The 17,493-nt window shown below is 41.1% G+C and overlaps 1 protein-coding gene across 1 annotated transcript in view; it reads right to left on the bottom strand.

Moving 5' to 3' along the window:
- Positions 1-2,528: 2,528 nt before the first annotated feature.
- GAN (gigaxonin) overlaps positions 2,529-17,493 on the bottom strand; it is a 31,394-nt gene continuing 16,429 nt past the window's right edge. The window contains exons 5-11 of the mRNA XM_062618304.1: positions 16,643-16,764; positions 16,061-16,180; positions 14,843-14,985; positions 14,407-14,543; positions 13,801-13,929; positions 5,699-5,808; positions 2,529-4,918 (exon numbers count right to left, since the gene is read on the bottom strand). Of these exons, the coding sequence (XP_062474288.1) occupies positions 4,737-4,918; positions 5,699-5,808; positions 13,801-13,929; positions 14,407-14,543; positions 14,843-14,985; positions 16,061-16,180; positions 16,643-16,764 (943 nt within the window). The 3' untranslated portion in view covers positions 2,529-4,736. The remainder of the gene's footprint in view (positions 4,919-5,698; positions 5,809-13,800; positions 13,930-14,406; positions 14,544-14,842; positions 14,986-16,060; positions 16,181-16,642; positions 16,765-17,493) is intronic.

Genomic DNA, 17,493 nt, shown 5'->3' with positions numbered 1-17,493 from the left:
ACACAAACACCAAAGCTTTAATGCTAACACCAGAAACAGAAAGGATCCACATCCTAAGTCAAACAGAACTTGTTGGAAAACATCGCTGTGAGTGGCACCAAAACATACCTCAGTATGCCTGTGCCCCTGGGTGCAGTCATACATCCCGAGACGCAGCATTCCTTCTGCTGATAAGATTAATGCAAGCAAACTGCATTTTACCTAAATATTTATAATTTTAAATAGTAAAACCTGTTGTCAGCTGCCATTTGTTAATGGACTTGCATGGCACTAGTGCTCTAACAAAGTGTCCATATGCATCACAGAGAGTGATGTCTCAAGGCAGCTGTGAAGAGCAACACAAACCTGCAGAACAGTATTAAAATAAAAGATTTACAGTGTTTTAAATAACATTCATTAAAAAAAAAAAAAAAACAACAACAAACCCAAACATAACAGAACCACTGGTCTTCTTTTGGAAGACAGTGAATTTTAGGCATCTTCTATATTTTAACCAAACAGTTGAATTTTTATACACAGAGGAACCCAAAAGTTTGGCACTTGTAACAACTTGCATTTGTTATTGCATCCTACTCTTTGCATGGCGTATGCGTGTTACCAGAACCCACACAGGCTGTACAGCCACAAGAGATATGGAGCCAGGCAAAGAAACTGCACTTGAACCAGGGAACAGCTCTCCCTAAACCCCTCACTTTTGTACTCCTGCATTTACCAAATCATTCAGGCACAAGAAATATAGAAAAAAAAGAAAAGAAATTAAGCTGCTTTCTGGAAGGGGTTTTTAATGCAAGCCAGGTGCTTCAGAAGCTTTGATGAAAAATCTCCTGTTTACACTAAGAACTCTGCTTCAGAAGGCAGGCTGTACCATGTGCAAGGAATATACAGTCAAAAGCAAAAGGAACAGAGCTTGCCCACAGTTACCAGTGAGTGCATTTTGTCAATTAGCTTTTGTTTAAGATTCACTCCTGTTCTTTTGCGCAACCTCACCTAAATTTGCCTTCCATTTAAAGATGAAGTACCCTCAAAGCTACAGAAAGTCACCTGACCGGGAGCAGCCGAGCTGATAGGTTTTAGTTATTGTGGAAATGCTGCAAGGAGTAGATGATAAAATATCCGAAAACAGGTAAAACTCAACAGAAGACTCGCCAGAATGCCTCTTTTTAAAGTTATTAAAACAGAAAGGATGAGAATTTGAAATCCAACACTGACTCTTCAGGAATACGAGCATCTCACAAAGCCAGATAAGTAACAGAGACCAGGCCAAGCCTGTGCCTCCCTAAGAAACCCAAGAGATTTACATAGAGAAGAACAGCACTTTACTCCTTTATGTCTGTAATCACTACTCCTGCTGTGGAGAGCAGCCAGAAGACTACACACATAGAACATGCACGGAGAACACTGCTGTGTGCTTATGGTACTGTCTCTTTTTCTCCCCACTTGCACTCTCAAACTTTGGATTTTACCCTTAAATTAGCAATTCCAGAGGTTTTCAAAAAATTGCCTCTGGCACACAGAAAAAAGAAGAGGAAACTTTTGGAGGGGTTAAGAGCTGGAGTGAGGATTGAGCCACTGCTACTCCCATCTTCCACAACCCCTACCCCATATTTGGTGATTTTCTGATTACAGTCATAGAATCCTAGAATGGTTTGGGTTGGAAGGGATCTTAAAGATCACCCAGTTCCAATCCCCAGAGTGCAAACTCACAAAATGCATGGAGTTGCTTCCCGTATGGTTCAGCCATCACATAAAGGGGGTACACAGCCACCAGGACAGCTGGGGTGGTGGCATGCATCAGTGAACCCAGTTCAATCTATAGCTGTCTGCACATGCTCAGGAAACCGGTGACTTTCCTCCACACAGCACTTCTGGTATCAAAGCCTCCCTCCTCTACTGCAGTCAACTGTTTCTTCTCTCTTGGGAAAAGTCAGGTCAGTTCCCCGTACATCATCAGCTGTACAATCAGGCTCCCCCTGAGGAAAGGAGAGCCTCGGCTTCAAAGCCTTGCTCCAGACTGGGAGGCAGCGGAACCTGGTTATTGCACGTCTCAAGAAATGCATTCATCAGTGGGCTTGCAGATCAGAACTGGACAGACACAAGTCAGAGACCCTGAAAGATGCACACACAGGGACTAGAGCATTTCCAGGGTCAGCCCCGCGGACAGCAGAGATTGGCAATAATCCACACTCCCTTAAAGCAAGGCCAAGGAAGCCAACTGTGAGATCTAGGGAGTGCTTTAATCTTCTGCTTGAGCACGCACCCGGAACTCCAGGACACAGTGTCTCTACAGACTTGATCCCTGGCCACCAACATACATGGCTTAAGGAATTAAGTTTGTGCCTGTTTGAGGTGAAGAGGCTTAAATTTCTTAGTCAAATCTCACTGAGTGCATTTGCAACACACTCCAATTACTAGATTTGTTGCATTTATGTTAAAATTAAAAAGTAGGACTACTTATTGTTAATCCTACTTTAAGTGTAAACATTTCGTTCAATAACTTTAACTGCAAAACACTGCTACAGCATATACAATTTGGATTTATTATGTGCATTTATTACTTGGGGTTTCTGGACGCTGAATGACTTCAAACGTACTGGGAAGCTACAGGGACTCAAGAGATAGCAGCCTGCGATATTCTGAATAACGTTTTTCAAACATTTTGTAAGCCACTTAGAAAACAGCTCAAAAGTGAAATAGATACTTAGGAAACATCACTTTTCAACATGGGATCTTGGCACTTGTCTAAGAAAAAAAAATGGAACAATGTAAGATTTTTCAAAAAAGGGAAGTTTTACAGATAAACTAACAGCACTTGATTTATTTCACAAGACAGCCAAGGATGGAAATAGTTCACATTTCTGTAGTAAAGCATTATATATAAATTTAAAATCTGAAGACATATATATATATACACATACACCAAGTTTACTGCAATGCATAAATATATAAACTTTCTAATATGCCAACTAATATCGGTCAGAAAATTGATGTATATAGTTCAAGTTTTGCAGCACTTCAGCATTGTAAAAAATAAAAAATAAAATAAATAATGGTCAAGGGTTTGGCTGCTGCCCTCTTTTTATCCCCCATTCTTTTGCTCAGAGTCCCAGTAATTCCAACTACACACCAGCGCTATGGAGGGACTGAGCAGAAGTAAGTTTAAGAATGTCTCTTCAAGGAATATTTAATGAAATATAACTATTTTGTACTACTCTGAGATTGTATTTCAGCATATCTAAGATGATCCCATAAAGATGAAGGTTTACACTAGCAACTGAGGGCAGAGATTGGTTTGTCTGAGGTCCACAGAGTTGCAGAGTGGAAAGTATTGTATGTAGTTATAATACTGGTTATACAACATCTTTTCTTCTGAAGGGCAGGAGGTCTTATTTCTATTTCCATCTCCCTCTTTTTATTTGTTTTAAATAAATACAGGTTATGCCCCACCCATCATAACAATAATGAAATTAAAAATTGAGGTAAAAGTGTTCTACCAACTGATCTTGACTATGAACAAAACTCAGAAAAATACCACTACTGATGTGAACAAGACTTAGTAAGAAAAACAATGCAAGACACTAAATTCTTCACTATAACCATACCATAAAACCCAGCTTTCAAAGTCAGACAGCAGTAAACAAGACTATACCTTAGCATAGAAATCATGAGTAAACCAACTTTTGATCACAATTTAAAGTCACTGTAGAAATTTTTCTTAACTTTTAGTCCAAAAATCATGTTTTCTGAAAAAAAAAAATACAGGCTTGTCAGATTTCACCTTTGTTCTATCAGAAATAAACTGCACTTTTCTATAATCCCCAGTTTTAAAACCATTTTTAGTTAGCAAGTGATCTGAAGTACAAAGGAACACACCTATTTTCTTTAATTTGTCAAGTTTTGCTGATTTTAAACAAAAGTTGCAATCATTATTAACCACTGCAAACACTATTTCCTTTTTACTTCAAGGAAACAGCCACCAGAGCCAACACAGGAACACATCCCACCCACCTGTACACCAGTTCATCAGGCTATCCAAATGACAGCGTAGAAAAACACGGTTTACTTCTCTGTAGTATACTGTATCCATTTCAGATTAGTCCATTTTAAATATATTAAAAATATTTGTAGGAATGAAACCATTGCAAATGAATGAAAAAAACCGTATGTACACACCTCCAACATTTTTAGGCACAGACCTTAACTTTTGAGAAAGGACTAGAAATCAAAGGTGCAACAACCAACATCTCCTATGGCATTATGGTCAAACCAGTATACCACAGAGGTTGGTTATCATATAGCTTCTGTGTATTACAGCTATCCAGTCCAAGATAGCACATTAAGTCTTATCAGTTCCCCTCAGGGGAAACACATCTGAAATCTTACTGTCAATAAACTTCGCCAAAGGAATACCAATTCCCACCTATTTCAGACATAAAAAAAAATCCTCCTTCGATAACACAGTTCTAATCTTCCAAATGGCTACAACTGAAGGTGTTTCATTAATCCCCTTTTAATTTCCCCCCCTCTCTTCTTTTTAATGTATACTTAAGTTATTTGCTCCCGAAACAAGAACTGAGACTCAAGCTTTTTAAGCATTTAAAACAAAAACAGTTACCATACCAAAGCACAGCATACAGTGTAAGTTTCAGCTGTAATTTCTCAGCTTTTCCTTTATATAGAGCTATATTATGGTGGACTGCGCAGAATTCTTCCAGTCTCCTCCTCTGTCAGCATACGGCTCACGGAGAAGGTACACGGATGCGGAATAACCCCTGTTGAAGCTGCAGGCGAAAGAGCTTGCAGTTTGCGATCCGCAAAGCCGCGCAGCCGGTGCGGCGGAGGTCTGATGGGAACAGTGGTTTAGTGCGCTGCCAGGTTCCCGTGCTTCTCTTAAATTCTCTAACATAGTCATAATTTGTACCTAAAGTCACACATGCACACACAAAGAAAGAGATAAAATGCTTAAAATATAATGTAGCTACTGTCACATTTAACCTGTAATAATGCAAACACATGGATAAGAGAGTGTACGGAAACGCAAATCAGTTTCTGGATGCATGATTGAAATTATTGTTAAAAGGAAACTACTATGACATTTTTATCTACTTAAATCCACCACATTTGGAATTCTGCTCTTTTACATCTTGTAGAAAGCCACGTTACACATTCATATACCTATATATGGCCATGAAAGCACGTTGTCTTTCAAGCACCTTTTACAGTATGTGGCCAGATGTTGAGAGCTGAATATTGAATATGAATATGCTTACTAGTACACATTTATTCATTTGGGATTTAGAGCCTAGAGTCACTATTGCATCCATATGAACCACTGGATCATGTTACCAAAACGCAGAACCAGCTGCTTACCACCACAAAGGCGGGAGAAGCACCTACAGGCACTAACATTTTTAATTATATTTATACAAGTGCATAACATACTCCTCGTCTTGATCTCTTATGATCTTCAAACTGCTAAGCAACCAAATGCTTTAGTGCTGAATCAATTTCTGAAGAGCTCCAGTGTACAAAACCAAACTGTATGTTTCTGTGCGTCCAACATAATTAACCACAGTACCTTATCAGAACATAGTCCCAGCCTTTTATTCTAACAAAATGCAGTCTCATTAGTGCCAAACAGACTGGAATAATGCCAAGACGGGAAAAAGATACGCAGAAGGTTATTAGTTCTAATTCTGACCTGTATCAAGATCTCCAATCACATATATGCTGGCTCCGATGGGCACAGCTCCATACACGAAAGAAGAACTAGTTGGGATACATAGGTTCTGGTCATTTAGATAAATCCACCTGTAAAAATAATAATTAAAAAATGGTGATTTTTATTGAGCACATTAAAACATCTGGATTATTTTTGCAACTGTAACCAGTAAAAAGTACTTTTTCAAATACATTAGCAATTAAAGGAGGGCCAAGGAGAACCTCTATCCTCTGCTGGATAATAGGGGAAACATAGTGACTGAGGATGAGGGAAAGGCTGAGGTACTTAATGCTGCTTTTGCCTCAGTTTTTAATAGACAAACCAGCCATCCTCAGGGTACTCAGTTCCCTGAGCTTGATGGCACAGATGGGGAGCTGACTGAAATCCCCACAATCCAGGAAGAAACAGACAGTGACCTCCTGCTCCACTTAGATGTATACAAGTCTATGGAGCTGGATGGGTTCCACCCAAGAGTGCTGAAGGAGCTGGCAGAGGTAGCTTGCTAAGCCACTCTCCATCATCTATCAGCAGTCCTGGTCTAGTGGGCAGGTCCCTGAGGATTGGAGGCTGGCCAGCGTGACGCCTCTCTACAAAAAGGGCAGGAAGGAAGATCCCAAAACTCCAGGCCTGTCAGCCTGAGTTTAGTGCTGGGGAAGGTCAAGGAGGAGATCATCCTAAGTGAGATAATAAAGCACCAGCAGGAAAATGGAGGGATCAGAACCAGTCAGCATGGGTTCATGAAGGGCAGGTCCTGCCTGACCAACCTGATCTCCTTCTACAACAAGGTGACCCTCCTGGTTGATGAGGAAAAGGCTGTGGACATTGTCTATTTGTACTTAAGTAAAGCCTTTGATACTGTGTCCCACAGCATTCTCCTGGACAAACTGACTGTTCATGGCCTGGATAGGAGGATTTTTCACTGGGTTGGAAACTGTCTGGATGACCGAGCCCAAAGATTGTTGGTAAATGGTATCACATCTCATTGGCGAGCGGTCACTAGTGGTGTCCCTCAGGGCTCGGTGTCAGTGCCAGTGTTAACATCTTCGTTGATGATCTGGATGAGGGGATTGAGTGCACCCTCAGTAAATTTGCAGACAACACCAAGCTGGCTGGGAGGGTTGATCAGCTGAAGCATAGGGAGGCTCTGCAGAGGGATCTGGATAGGCTGGATCGACGGGCTGTGGTCAATGTATGAGGCTCAACAAGGCAAAGTGAGGGCCCTTCATTTGGGTCACAACAACCCCATGCAATGCTCCAAGCTTGGTGAAGAGTGGCTGGAAAGCTGCTTGGTTGAAAAGGTCTGGGGTTGCTGACTGACCGAGCTGAACATGAGCAGCTTGTGCCCAGGCAGCCAAGAAGCAAACATCCTGCCCTGTATCAGCAAGTGTGGCAGCAGGACCAGGACAGTGATTGTCCCTCTGTACTGGGCACTGGTGAGGCTGCACCTCGAATCCTGTGTTCAGTTCTGGGCCCCTCACTATAAGAGAGACATTGAGGTGCTGGACTGAGTCCAGAGAAGGGCAGTGAAGCTGGCAAAGGGTCTGGATCGCAAGACTGATAGGAGTGACTGAGGTACCTGGGGTTGTTTAGTCTGGAGGAAAGGATTCTGAGAGGGGACCTTATCACTCCCTACAGCTATCTGAAAGGAAGTTGTGGTGAGGTGGGGATCAGTCTCTTCTCCCAAATAAGTGATAGGACAAGAGGTAGCAGCCTCAAGCTGCGCCAGGGGAGGTTCAGGGTGTATATTAGGAACAGTTTCTTCACAGAGAGGGTGATTAGGTATTGGAACAGGCTGCCCAGGGCAGAGGTGGAATCACTGTCCCTTGTAAGTATTCAGAAACAAAGTAGATGAAGCCCCCAGTGATATGGTTTAGTGGTGGTCTTGGCAGTCCTAGGGGAATGGTGTATGATCTTTTGACTCAAAAGCAGAGTGTACAAGTTCATCTTTTATGTAAAGACTGCCTAGTTCAGGACATCCTGGCACTTCCTAACCAGGAAAAGCAATTGGTACTGCTGTATGTGAAGCTCATAATACTTGATCCTGAAGTTGCTTTCTTTCAGAATCACTCCACTTATCTGTATAACCAACCCATAATGAGTTCTTGCAGCCATCCAATATGACTTTCTGGAAGGGAACAGGCATATAAGGGAGCCTTTTCTACAACAATAGATAGAAGACTGGCAATTAAAATTGCAATGGATTTGGAGGAAAAAAAATAAATGTCTATTACCTGGAATTGAAATAGACTTTCCTGATCACCCATCAGACTCTTTTTGAATCATTTTCTTGCTCCTACTGTAACCTCAGTGTTCATTTCAAGTGTATTCTCATTTCAACACTGAAATCAGCCTGACCTTTCTATCAAGGGAAAAGCAATTTTCAATGTTGAAGCCTTTGGAGACCAAGTAAGTAGTTTCCTCACCCAGTGGGACACTGACTTGTAAAGATGTCCCATTTATCTAGAGCTGTTAGCATCCTTTCTGTGGGTCTGAAACAATTTTGTACAAAATGCTGCTGCACTTCTGCAGATGCTCTCACAGTTACTGTTTAGAAAACCCTAAAAACATACAAATCAATGCTATTTTAGCACAGCAATGCTATTCAGCAGTTTTAGTTACTACTCCTAGATATTTTATCAAATAATTTACAGAGAACACAAAAGCTTGAAAAACTTTTGAAAAGCATCCCATATATTTTCATGGCCATACCTGGTTAATTTGAGAGAAATTAACATTAGGAAAAAATCTTGACAGATACTGCTGACCTTTGAAAATTCTGTGTTATCTTAACCCATGATTCAGAAGCAAACCTCTTTTCCAGCACTGAAGGATATGCTGCTACTTACTAATTATCTTGGGGAAAGAGATCAAATTTTAAAGGCCAAATGAAAGGCTCAGCTGTCCAGTACTGTCTGTGCTGTACACGCAAGTATTCTGATTCTGTAGAAAGCAAGGGAACGTATTGTAGCAGTCACAGAGGAACTAACAGCAGCAGAAACAAAAAGCCCTCTACACTGGTTCAGAGCCCCTGTTAAAGAGCAAAACATCTCACACCATGTTACATTAGCTTCTTTTCCTGACTGTGCAAGAGGACACAATATTTTCACTGGTTGTTGTGGTTTAAGCCCAGGACACTGGCTTTTAGCTACTAAGCGACCTAGAAATCATGAAAACTGATTAAGTGGCAGAAAAATGCAGGATGACGACTGTAATTCCTTTCTTTTTTCTTTTTAAAATAGTAAATACAGGCCCACGTTAAGGAAGAAAAAAACAACACAATTAGACAAGTTTAGTCTAGATACTGACGAAGTTTAGGCTTGGAAAATATGTGAATTTCATGGGCTTATCTGCACTAGATACTCAGGGCATCAAAGTTTAAATAAAAGTACCCTAAACATATGAGGCCTAAGCATCTTCCTACTGTGTATCACGGAAGGATGACATTAAAGTGTGTGCAGTTGCCTATGAAAAATCACTGTCACCCTTTCTCAACGCATATACTTTAAAAATCAGGCAGAACTTTTCAGGAACAGAGGCTTTAGCAGTTAAAACTAGGAAGGAACAAAGACAGGAAGGGCAAAGGGTCACATTTCTTCAGAATTTGACTAAGCTCCAGCTCCATGTGGGTTGTGCCTGCTGTTTGAATACGATGGAAAAAACACCATGGCAAGAAATTCACAGTCTTCAGGAATCTGAAGACACTCCTTGGGACATAGCTCTTGTGTTTTTCCCTGGGAGGGCTTTACTCAACCCAAATCAGAGAGTAGCAGTGGAGGGAAGGCATGTACCTCCGTAACCACAGACAGCAATGATTACTCTGAATCTGAAATATGCTTCCACTAGTGTTAAAAAAAAGGAAGGAATCCTGATTCTTTTTTTCAGTCTGAAACAAAATAATCCATCCACACTGCTGTGATTAACAAGCAGGATGGCAAGTGTTTTGTTTCCAAATGAGAAGTAAATAAAAAAGTGATACAGAATCAATGTATTCCAGACATGTCACCTAAAGCTTACACCAGCTGTGAAAGGAAGCCTACAAATGAATGAGAATCTTCTCCGTGTTCCTCTCCTCTGACAGTGCTGTCAGTCACTTTGTTTTCTCATCACATTTGCATAAGCATTCTTCTAATGAAATTCCTGCACACTGAATGGGAGAATCTTCCTAATTACACATACTATCAAATTTGACAGATGGACCACTCGGTGGATAAAGAACTGGCTGGATGGCCACACACAAAGAGGTGTGGTCAATGGCTCAATGTCCAGCTGGAGACCAGTAACGAGTGGTGTCCCTCAGGGATTGGGGTTGGGACCGGTCTTGTTCAACATCTTTGTCTCTGACATAGACATGGGATTGAGTGCGCCCTCAGCAAGTTTGCCAATGACACCGAGCTGTGTGGTTCGGTTGATACCCTGGAGGGAAGGAATGCCATCCAGAGGGACCTCGACACGCTTGTGAAGTGGGCTGATGCCAACCTCATGAAGTTTAACCATGCCAAGTGCAAGGTCCTCCACCTGGGTGGGAGCAATCCCAGGCACAGCTACAGGTTGGGCAGAGAAGAGATTCAGAGCAGCCCTGCGGAGAAGGACTTGGGGGTGTTGGTTGATGAGAAAATGAACATGAGCTGGCTACAGTGTGCGCTCACAGCCCAGAAAGCAACCGTATCCTGGGCTGCATCAAAAGGAGCGTGACCAGCAGGTCGAAGGAGGTGATCCTGCCCCTCTACTCTGCTTTTGTGAGACCTCACCTGGAGCGTTGTGTGCAGTTCTGGTGTCCTCAACATAAAAAGGACATGGAACTGTTGGAACAAGTCCAGAGGAGGCCACGAGGATGATCAGGGGACTGGAGCACCTCCCGTATGAAGACAGGCTGAGAAAGCCTGGAGAAGAGAAGGCTGCGTGGAGACCTCATAGCAGCCTTCCAGTATCTGAAAGGGGCCTATAGGGATGCTGGGGAGGGACTCTTCATTAGGGACTGTAGAGATAGGACAAGGGGTAAGGGGTTAAAACTTAAACAGGGGAAGTTTAGACTGGATATAAGGAAGAAGTTCTTTACTGTGAGGGTGGTGAGGCCCTGGAATGGGTTGTCCAGGGAAGTTGTGAATGCTCCATCCCTGGTGGTGCTCAGGGCCAGGCTGGACAAGGTCCTGGGTGAGATGGTTTTGTGTGAGGTGTCCCTGCCCATGGCAGGGGGGTTGGACCTTGATGATCTTAAGGTCCTTTCCAACTCTTAACTATTATATGAGTGTATTATTCTACAATACTGTGTTACTAGATTTAGTTGACTACTTAAGATACTGCTGGAAGCATTCCCTTATTTTTGTGATGTTTCAGGAACAAAAATAATACTTCTAGGGAGTTTTTACCAAGTAATTCGTATTGCTTCTGAACAAGTATCTCTCCCTTATCTCCCTCAATATCTGCAAACTTTCATAATGCTTCTGAACCAAAAGCTCATGAAGAGAAGAATGCCTACCCCACTTACAGACCACCAGTGGCTATACTCCAGGACAGAGATCCATCAGCAGGTCTTGCAAAGAATCCTAAAGCCAATCTGTGCTCTATTAAATATTTCAAAATATTCACATCAAAAACAAGAAACCCAAAACACCACAGTGTTTACAGACAGCATCCAACTCTCCACACACTTATGCAACACTAAATGATATATTATAAATTAGGAACTCTGGCAGAAGGACTGACTGACCCATGAAGGTCCTTAAGATTAATAAGATTTCCTGCTGTTTACAGAGTAAAGCAATGCTGGAACATTGAGTGAAGGATACCCTTAAATACCCATGAAAGAGGAGATGGAGATGTTAATCGATTTTTAGCTCAATTGGTATTTTAAGCAGGGTACAATAAAGCACATTGAGCACAAAGAGCTCAATCCATAGCCTTTGAAGATAAGAAAAAAAAAAAAAAATCTACATCCTGCAGACCTGCACTATGATATTTGCTATTTGCTATCCTTTGGTCATCTAAATTTATTCATGGTCATGACTCAAAAAATAGACTGACAAAACATTTATTAATTGAAATTAACAAAAAAACTCACTTCCAGAAGTACTTCAAACGTAAGAATTGTTTTCTACATTATCCTGTCCACATTTCATATATATGCTACTACCCACACTCACTTCATTTATTTTATGATTTGCTTATACTGCATATCTTAAGAGGAGCCTCAGTGTTTACTCTTCTGCCACCATGAAGATTTCAGCACATCTCCAGTCTTTACAGAAGTCTGCGTCATGGTCAAGAATAACAATTTTGGAAGACTGTGCACTGCGAGTTATTCTGGAGTAAGTTACTGTCAATGTAAGCAATATTAAACAAGTCTAGTCCTTTAATCCAAGTCAAGCCAGAATTATGCCAGTTTATATGAATTAGTATGTTTATATACTGATCTAAGTACACACTTAGACATATACACTGAGTCAAACTCAGATCCTCATGGACTCTGGATGATGCCAGGCCCTGCGTTCTCAGGTAACGAGAGCCAAGGCACGTATGAAAGATGATGCCGATCACACACGTGTGCCTTGCTGCACGTACCTGCAAGCCAACAACATCTAATGGCTGAACTCACAGTACAAAACATTCCTTCTATTCAAAAAGAAAGTGAGTATGGTGGAGTTCTGCACTTACTTAAAAACAGCTGGAGAAATCTGTAGCTCATTACACAGCATGTAGTACAGAGATGTAAAAAAGCACTGAGTTTTAGTTTGAGACTGCTAGGATTTATACACTGAGCTTTCTGACTCACTGCTGCTAAATGATCTTGCAAACACGTTCCTCCTTCCCAGAGATCTCTTAATCCAACACTTTTAGACTTCTCTGCGCAATACACACATACACCGTCAATGCAGTATTTCAGTATTACTCCTCCACTGTGACCACAAAAAGAATATGTGCTGAAGAGTCTGAAGGTACTTATATCAAAGAATCCATCCCCACAACCCTCTGAAGGCACCAGGGTACCGAAATCAGGGTAACTGTTCTACTCCAGGAGGTGGAGCAGTATGAGATACTGCAGTAACACTACACTCTCTCCTGGCCAATAACAGCACTCCTGCCTCCCAGGGCTGAAACTGAGGGCCTTCCAAAGCCTCAGAGCACAAACCTCTGATAGCAGCACCCACTGCAGAAGCTGGGCCATTGTCCCAGTCTTTGCTGCTTTCTATTTCCAAAGGAAGACACAAAACCTGTGTACTACCTGCAGTGCAAGCACACCTGTGTTCAGAGTTAAACGTCTAAGCTCAAATTCTATGCAGTGGCAGAACAGAAAGGCAAAGTCTGAGTATCTCAGCAGCCCTCAACACGTGCCTCCTGCAGCAACTCAAGATCCAGATTACCTGCTGCTACTGTTTGCCCTCCCTCTGTACCAGCACAGCGCTGATGCCACACTACGTATGGGGTGTAAGAACAAGACCTGAAGCAACTGGATGATTATGATGATTTTACTTGAATCCTGCAACACCTCTAAGATGCCACCTTCAGAAGCACTGCCGTGCTGCAGCCAGCAGGTGGCACCAAAGATTTTTCAATCTTTGTGGGAGCTCTATCTGAAACAACCTAAACAGGTTCAAACATCGATCAGCTATAAATGCTTGGATTTTCTTACCTCTAGCTTAGGAATTCCCAAGATGCGAATCCCTGGATATAGGGTTGGATCATGGAGCAGCATCCCTGTACATACTTCCACTCCTCCAGACGCACTCACAAGGAGCCTAAAGCATGAGTACCGGTAGAGGGCAGCGGTACTCTAGCACTTAGGGGAATTGCAGGATGCAAGGGAAGAACGAGGCAAACTACCTGCATATTCAAGGAGTTTCTCCTGCTTAAGCACGCTCAAGACATGGTGGCTCAGGGCTTTAGGAGTGGTATCTTAGAGAGACACGCCACTGAAGCAGACAGCCCTTTGTAACAGCCATATTGTATCATAAAAGGTAAATTGAACAACATAGGTACATGGCACAAATGTAAGATGCTTTGAAGTGCTGGAGCAAGGGCGGGGGGAGCAGACAGGTAAGTGTGTAAGGCATGTATTTTTTATCTTTATAGTTGTAGCTAGTTACCTTTTAAACTCATCATGATAAAATTCAGATTTGCACGTCACCATCTCACTGGCTTGACTGTCATCACGACTCCTGACGCCGCCAAATACATAAAGCTCAGAGGCAACTCCACAGGCCACTGCCCCAAACCTGAGAATCCAAATGAGAAAAATAAGCAAATGCAATATACCAAAACAATTTCTTATATCCTTCTGAACTTTCTTAATTTTCTAAATTTATATACACACATACATAAATGTTTAACTAGATGAGTCATAATATAAATTATAAACACCTAATTCAGACCATGTAAAAGAACAAAATAGCAGAGTATTAATCTCTGGAAAAATTCTCAAGTTCTATTTGAACTACAATCTCTAGTTTTCATTTTGCATTAGGGAAGTATTCCTTGTAACATCAGGAGTGTGTTTCTACAAAATTCATATTTATTGCCAAGATGCTCATCTTTACTCAGCCAAGTTAACTACAGGCCACCAGAAAGACATGATGAAATCGACAGGTCATCTTCAGGGATTCATCAAGGAAAAGACAACTCCTTCTCACCAGAGTGTTAAAGGAAGAAGTTTGTACACAGCAGCCTAGCTGTCCCCTTCCATTTTCACTCACCTTCTCTCTTTCAGAGGACAGATTGCTGTCCACTGCTGAGTCCTAGGGTCATAACACTCAACAGATTCAAAGAGTTTCCCATAGGAGCCTCCACCCATTGCATAGATTTTCTTCTTCATAGCTGCATAGCAGCCAATCTTGTAGAAAAAAAGAAAAAGCAGATCTAAAATGACACGCAAATGTACCATATTGAGAGCTCAAAACTAACTATATGCACATACACACATGTATTTAGTTGCCTGCACCACATGTCAAACAATGCCACACAAAAATATTCAGCCACAGTTTTGTTCTGGTATATGAAAAAAGCAGCTGCTCTCTCTTATTTCGAGACTGTTATAACTTCTACTTGAAGCAAAAGGTTGGAATATATACATATATGTTGGCATTAACTATTAAACATAAGTAATGTGATAACATACAATGCAGTTTTTACCTTTCTAACCATGGTCAAGTCTGGCTGCTTGGTCCAGGTCCGGCTATAAATATCGTAGCTCTCCATAGAGATGAGCTCCCTTTCACCGTCCTCACCTCCCAGGATATACAGAATTCCATCAATTTCTACCACACCAAAATTATGTCGTGCCTAAGGAATATCAATAAAGTCAAGACTGTAAAACATAAGCACCACTGGGAATAAATCAGTATGACCTTTTTTCCGTATATCTGTCTGCAAAGGGTTATTGGTATTATGCCTGAGTTTAGGTTTGATTTGGGATTTTTAATGGTGAAGTCCTAAACTCCAGAATAAGATTATTAATTTATTCAACTAAACAAAATAAAGGGTATTCAAAAAATACAGAGCAGCAAAAGCCAAAAAAGACCACACAGAAATCTAAGAAAAGGGCTTGGCCCTATTTCAGTTTGCACAGCAGCGGTCTCCATGATGAAGCTGTTGCTTTAAGGTCTCAAAAGCAGCAAAACTCAGACCCATTATCTGTGAAAAGGCAGTTCTTCTATCTTTTACGTAGGAGAATAGCTACCCTCAGTCCCACAGAAAACACAATATATTGTAAAGTCTTACTCCCAGTAAGCAGGAAACAATGCATCATAACTACAAATGTAGCCAAAACTACACGTCTTTGCCAACCAGAGACTAATGAGGAAAATCCTGTGGCAAACAACAATTTCTGAATAAACACCCTATGCTGATTTAAGAAGATAAAAACACAGGTGTATTAAGGATGTATGTTTACAAATAATAAACTGTACTTTTTGATGGAATGCAAATTTGAAGAAGGAAGCATTAACTCAAACCAAACCTAAACGGGTCTGTGCAAGCCAAGTTCTGTATGTTGGCCAGTCCTCTCTCCACCTTTTCTACACAGTCCAATTCCTTTGTCCATTTAACAGTTTTCTTGTTTTAGAAGGCCAGTACTGGCAGAACATTAAGTATACTATATGACTGTTTGGTTATGAAATTCCTGAAATTTTGTAGTTCATTTTTACAGCTAGGTCTTCACTAATTGTTTAGTTTTTCCAGATCCAGCAGTCCGTATCGGACCAGAAGTATAACAGGTTGTAAACACAAGTCAGTCTGTAGCATGATTTTGAATGTGTAAGTTGCAAGTGACTGGAGATTCACAGTAAAATTCCCAGAAGAAAAGGAACATCTTGCCAAAATAAAAACTTAAATCCCAACAGCTAGATAGAGATCTTGCCTCATTCATTGGCGGTAAGGAGCTCCATGAATTGGTATCTGGATCGTATTTCTCTCCAGAGCTTAGCGTTCCCTTGTTTTCATCCTGACCACCAAGCACGAATAAAAACCCTTCTGTAAAACAAAATGCAACATGATCTTAAAAGCAACACTCACACTTGTACACTCAGTGAGACAAGGTGACTGGTGAGCTCTATCCTGGAATTCACTAAGAGATTCAGATCAGTCACAGTTCAAACTCTGGCCTGGAGAAGGTAAAGCATATACTTACATCTCGACTAAAGTCTACCCTTGTATATACTCCTCAACATATTCAATGATGCAGCAACTAGAATTTCCTTAAAACATGGAATACTCCTGGAGACACAGATGTAGCAGATTCCCACAAAACATTGGGGGAATAAGACACTCAGATGACAGGGATTTTCACAGAATTAAGTAATGTTTTGGGCAGACAAAGGGGAAGCATGAAATAACCCCAGTGCAGTCAATCTTAAAGAAAAAACATAAGCTGTATTTTGAGGCACTGGTAAGTTTTTATAATATTGACTTTACAAATACAAAGTTCCCCTTTACCTGCTGACAATACTCCATGATTGATCCTTGGAATACTCATAGGAGCAAGTTCAATCCAGAGCTGTCTATTGGGATCATAAAGAGGACACATACATCGCATCACTGAGGTTGGTTTCCGTGATCTGAACACAGTGGTGGGGAGGGAACAAACAAAAACAGAAAGACAAGACAGTTTTACGAGTTTACCATTAACAACTTGTGTCCAAAGATTGCTTGTTCATTTTCTAGTGTATCTGGCTTTCATAAAGTGCCAAATCTGGCATTTTCTGGTAGGGAGAAGACCCCCAAACCAGACGTGTGCAAACAGAGTTTTGTACAGATACGAAACCAGATGTACTTCATTTGAACTCTATCTGCCTGTAATATCTTTTATGAAGGAACTTTAAGCAAACTAAAAAGAACTGATAGAGAGTACTAGTAATGTCTGAGCAAACCAATGACAAACTGACGTGCAAACTGTTATTGGACTACTTCATTACACTTCTATAAAAACCAAACATCTAAGTGCTGAATGTATTTAAACAGGACAAAAACCTCCCCTCCAGTACAGGAGGCACCCAAAAAACCAAAAAGGGATTATTGTGCGGAACAGGGATTTTCACCTGGCATCTCAGATGCACCAGTAATAACTTTTTTTGGAGACCACAGATACTATAAACAAAACAGTTAAAGCACGTTCATTATTTTTAAGATTTGTTATAGATGCTTTTCAGATCATCAGAAAAGAGCTTCTCCAATGATTTGTGCTTATTTTGAGTACAGCCTCTTCAGTTAAATAAAAACCAGTCAACACCTACCGAACAAACACCATGTCCTACTCTCGTGTACACGCTGCATGTTAGAAAATTATC

Source organism: Pezoporus occidentalis, unplaced genomic scaffold, assembly GCF_034315485.1.
Source record: "Pezoporus occidentalis ecotype Australia unplaced genomic scaffold, CSIRO_AGI_Poc_V1 ctg20, whole genome shotgun sequence".
Taxonomy (NCBI): Eukaryota; Metazoa; Chordata; class Aves; order Psittaciformes; family Psittacidae; genus Pezoporus; species Pezoporus occidentalis.
This window is presented reverse-complemented; position numbering and strand designations above follow the sequence as displayed.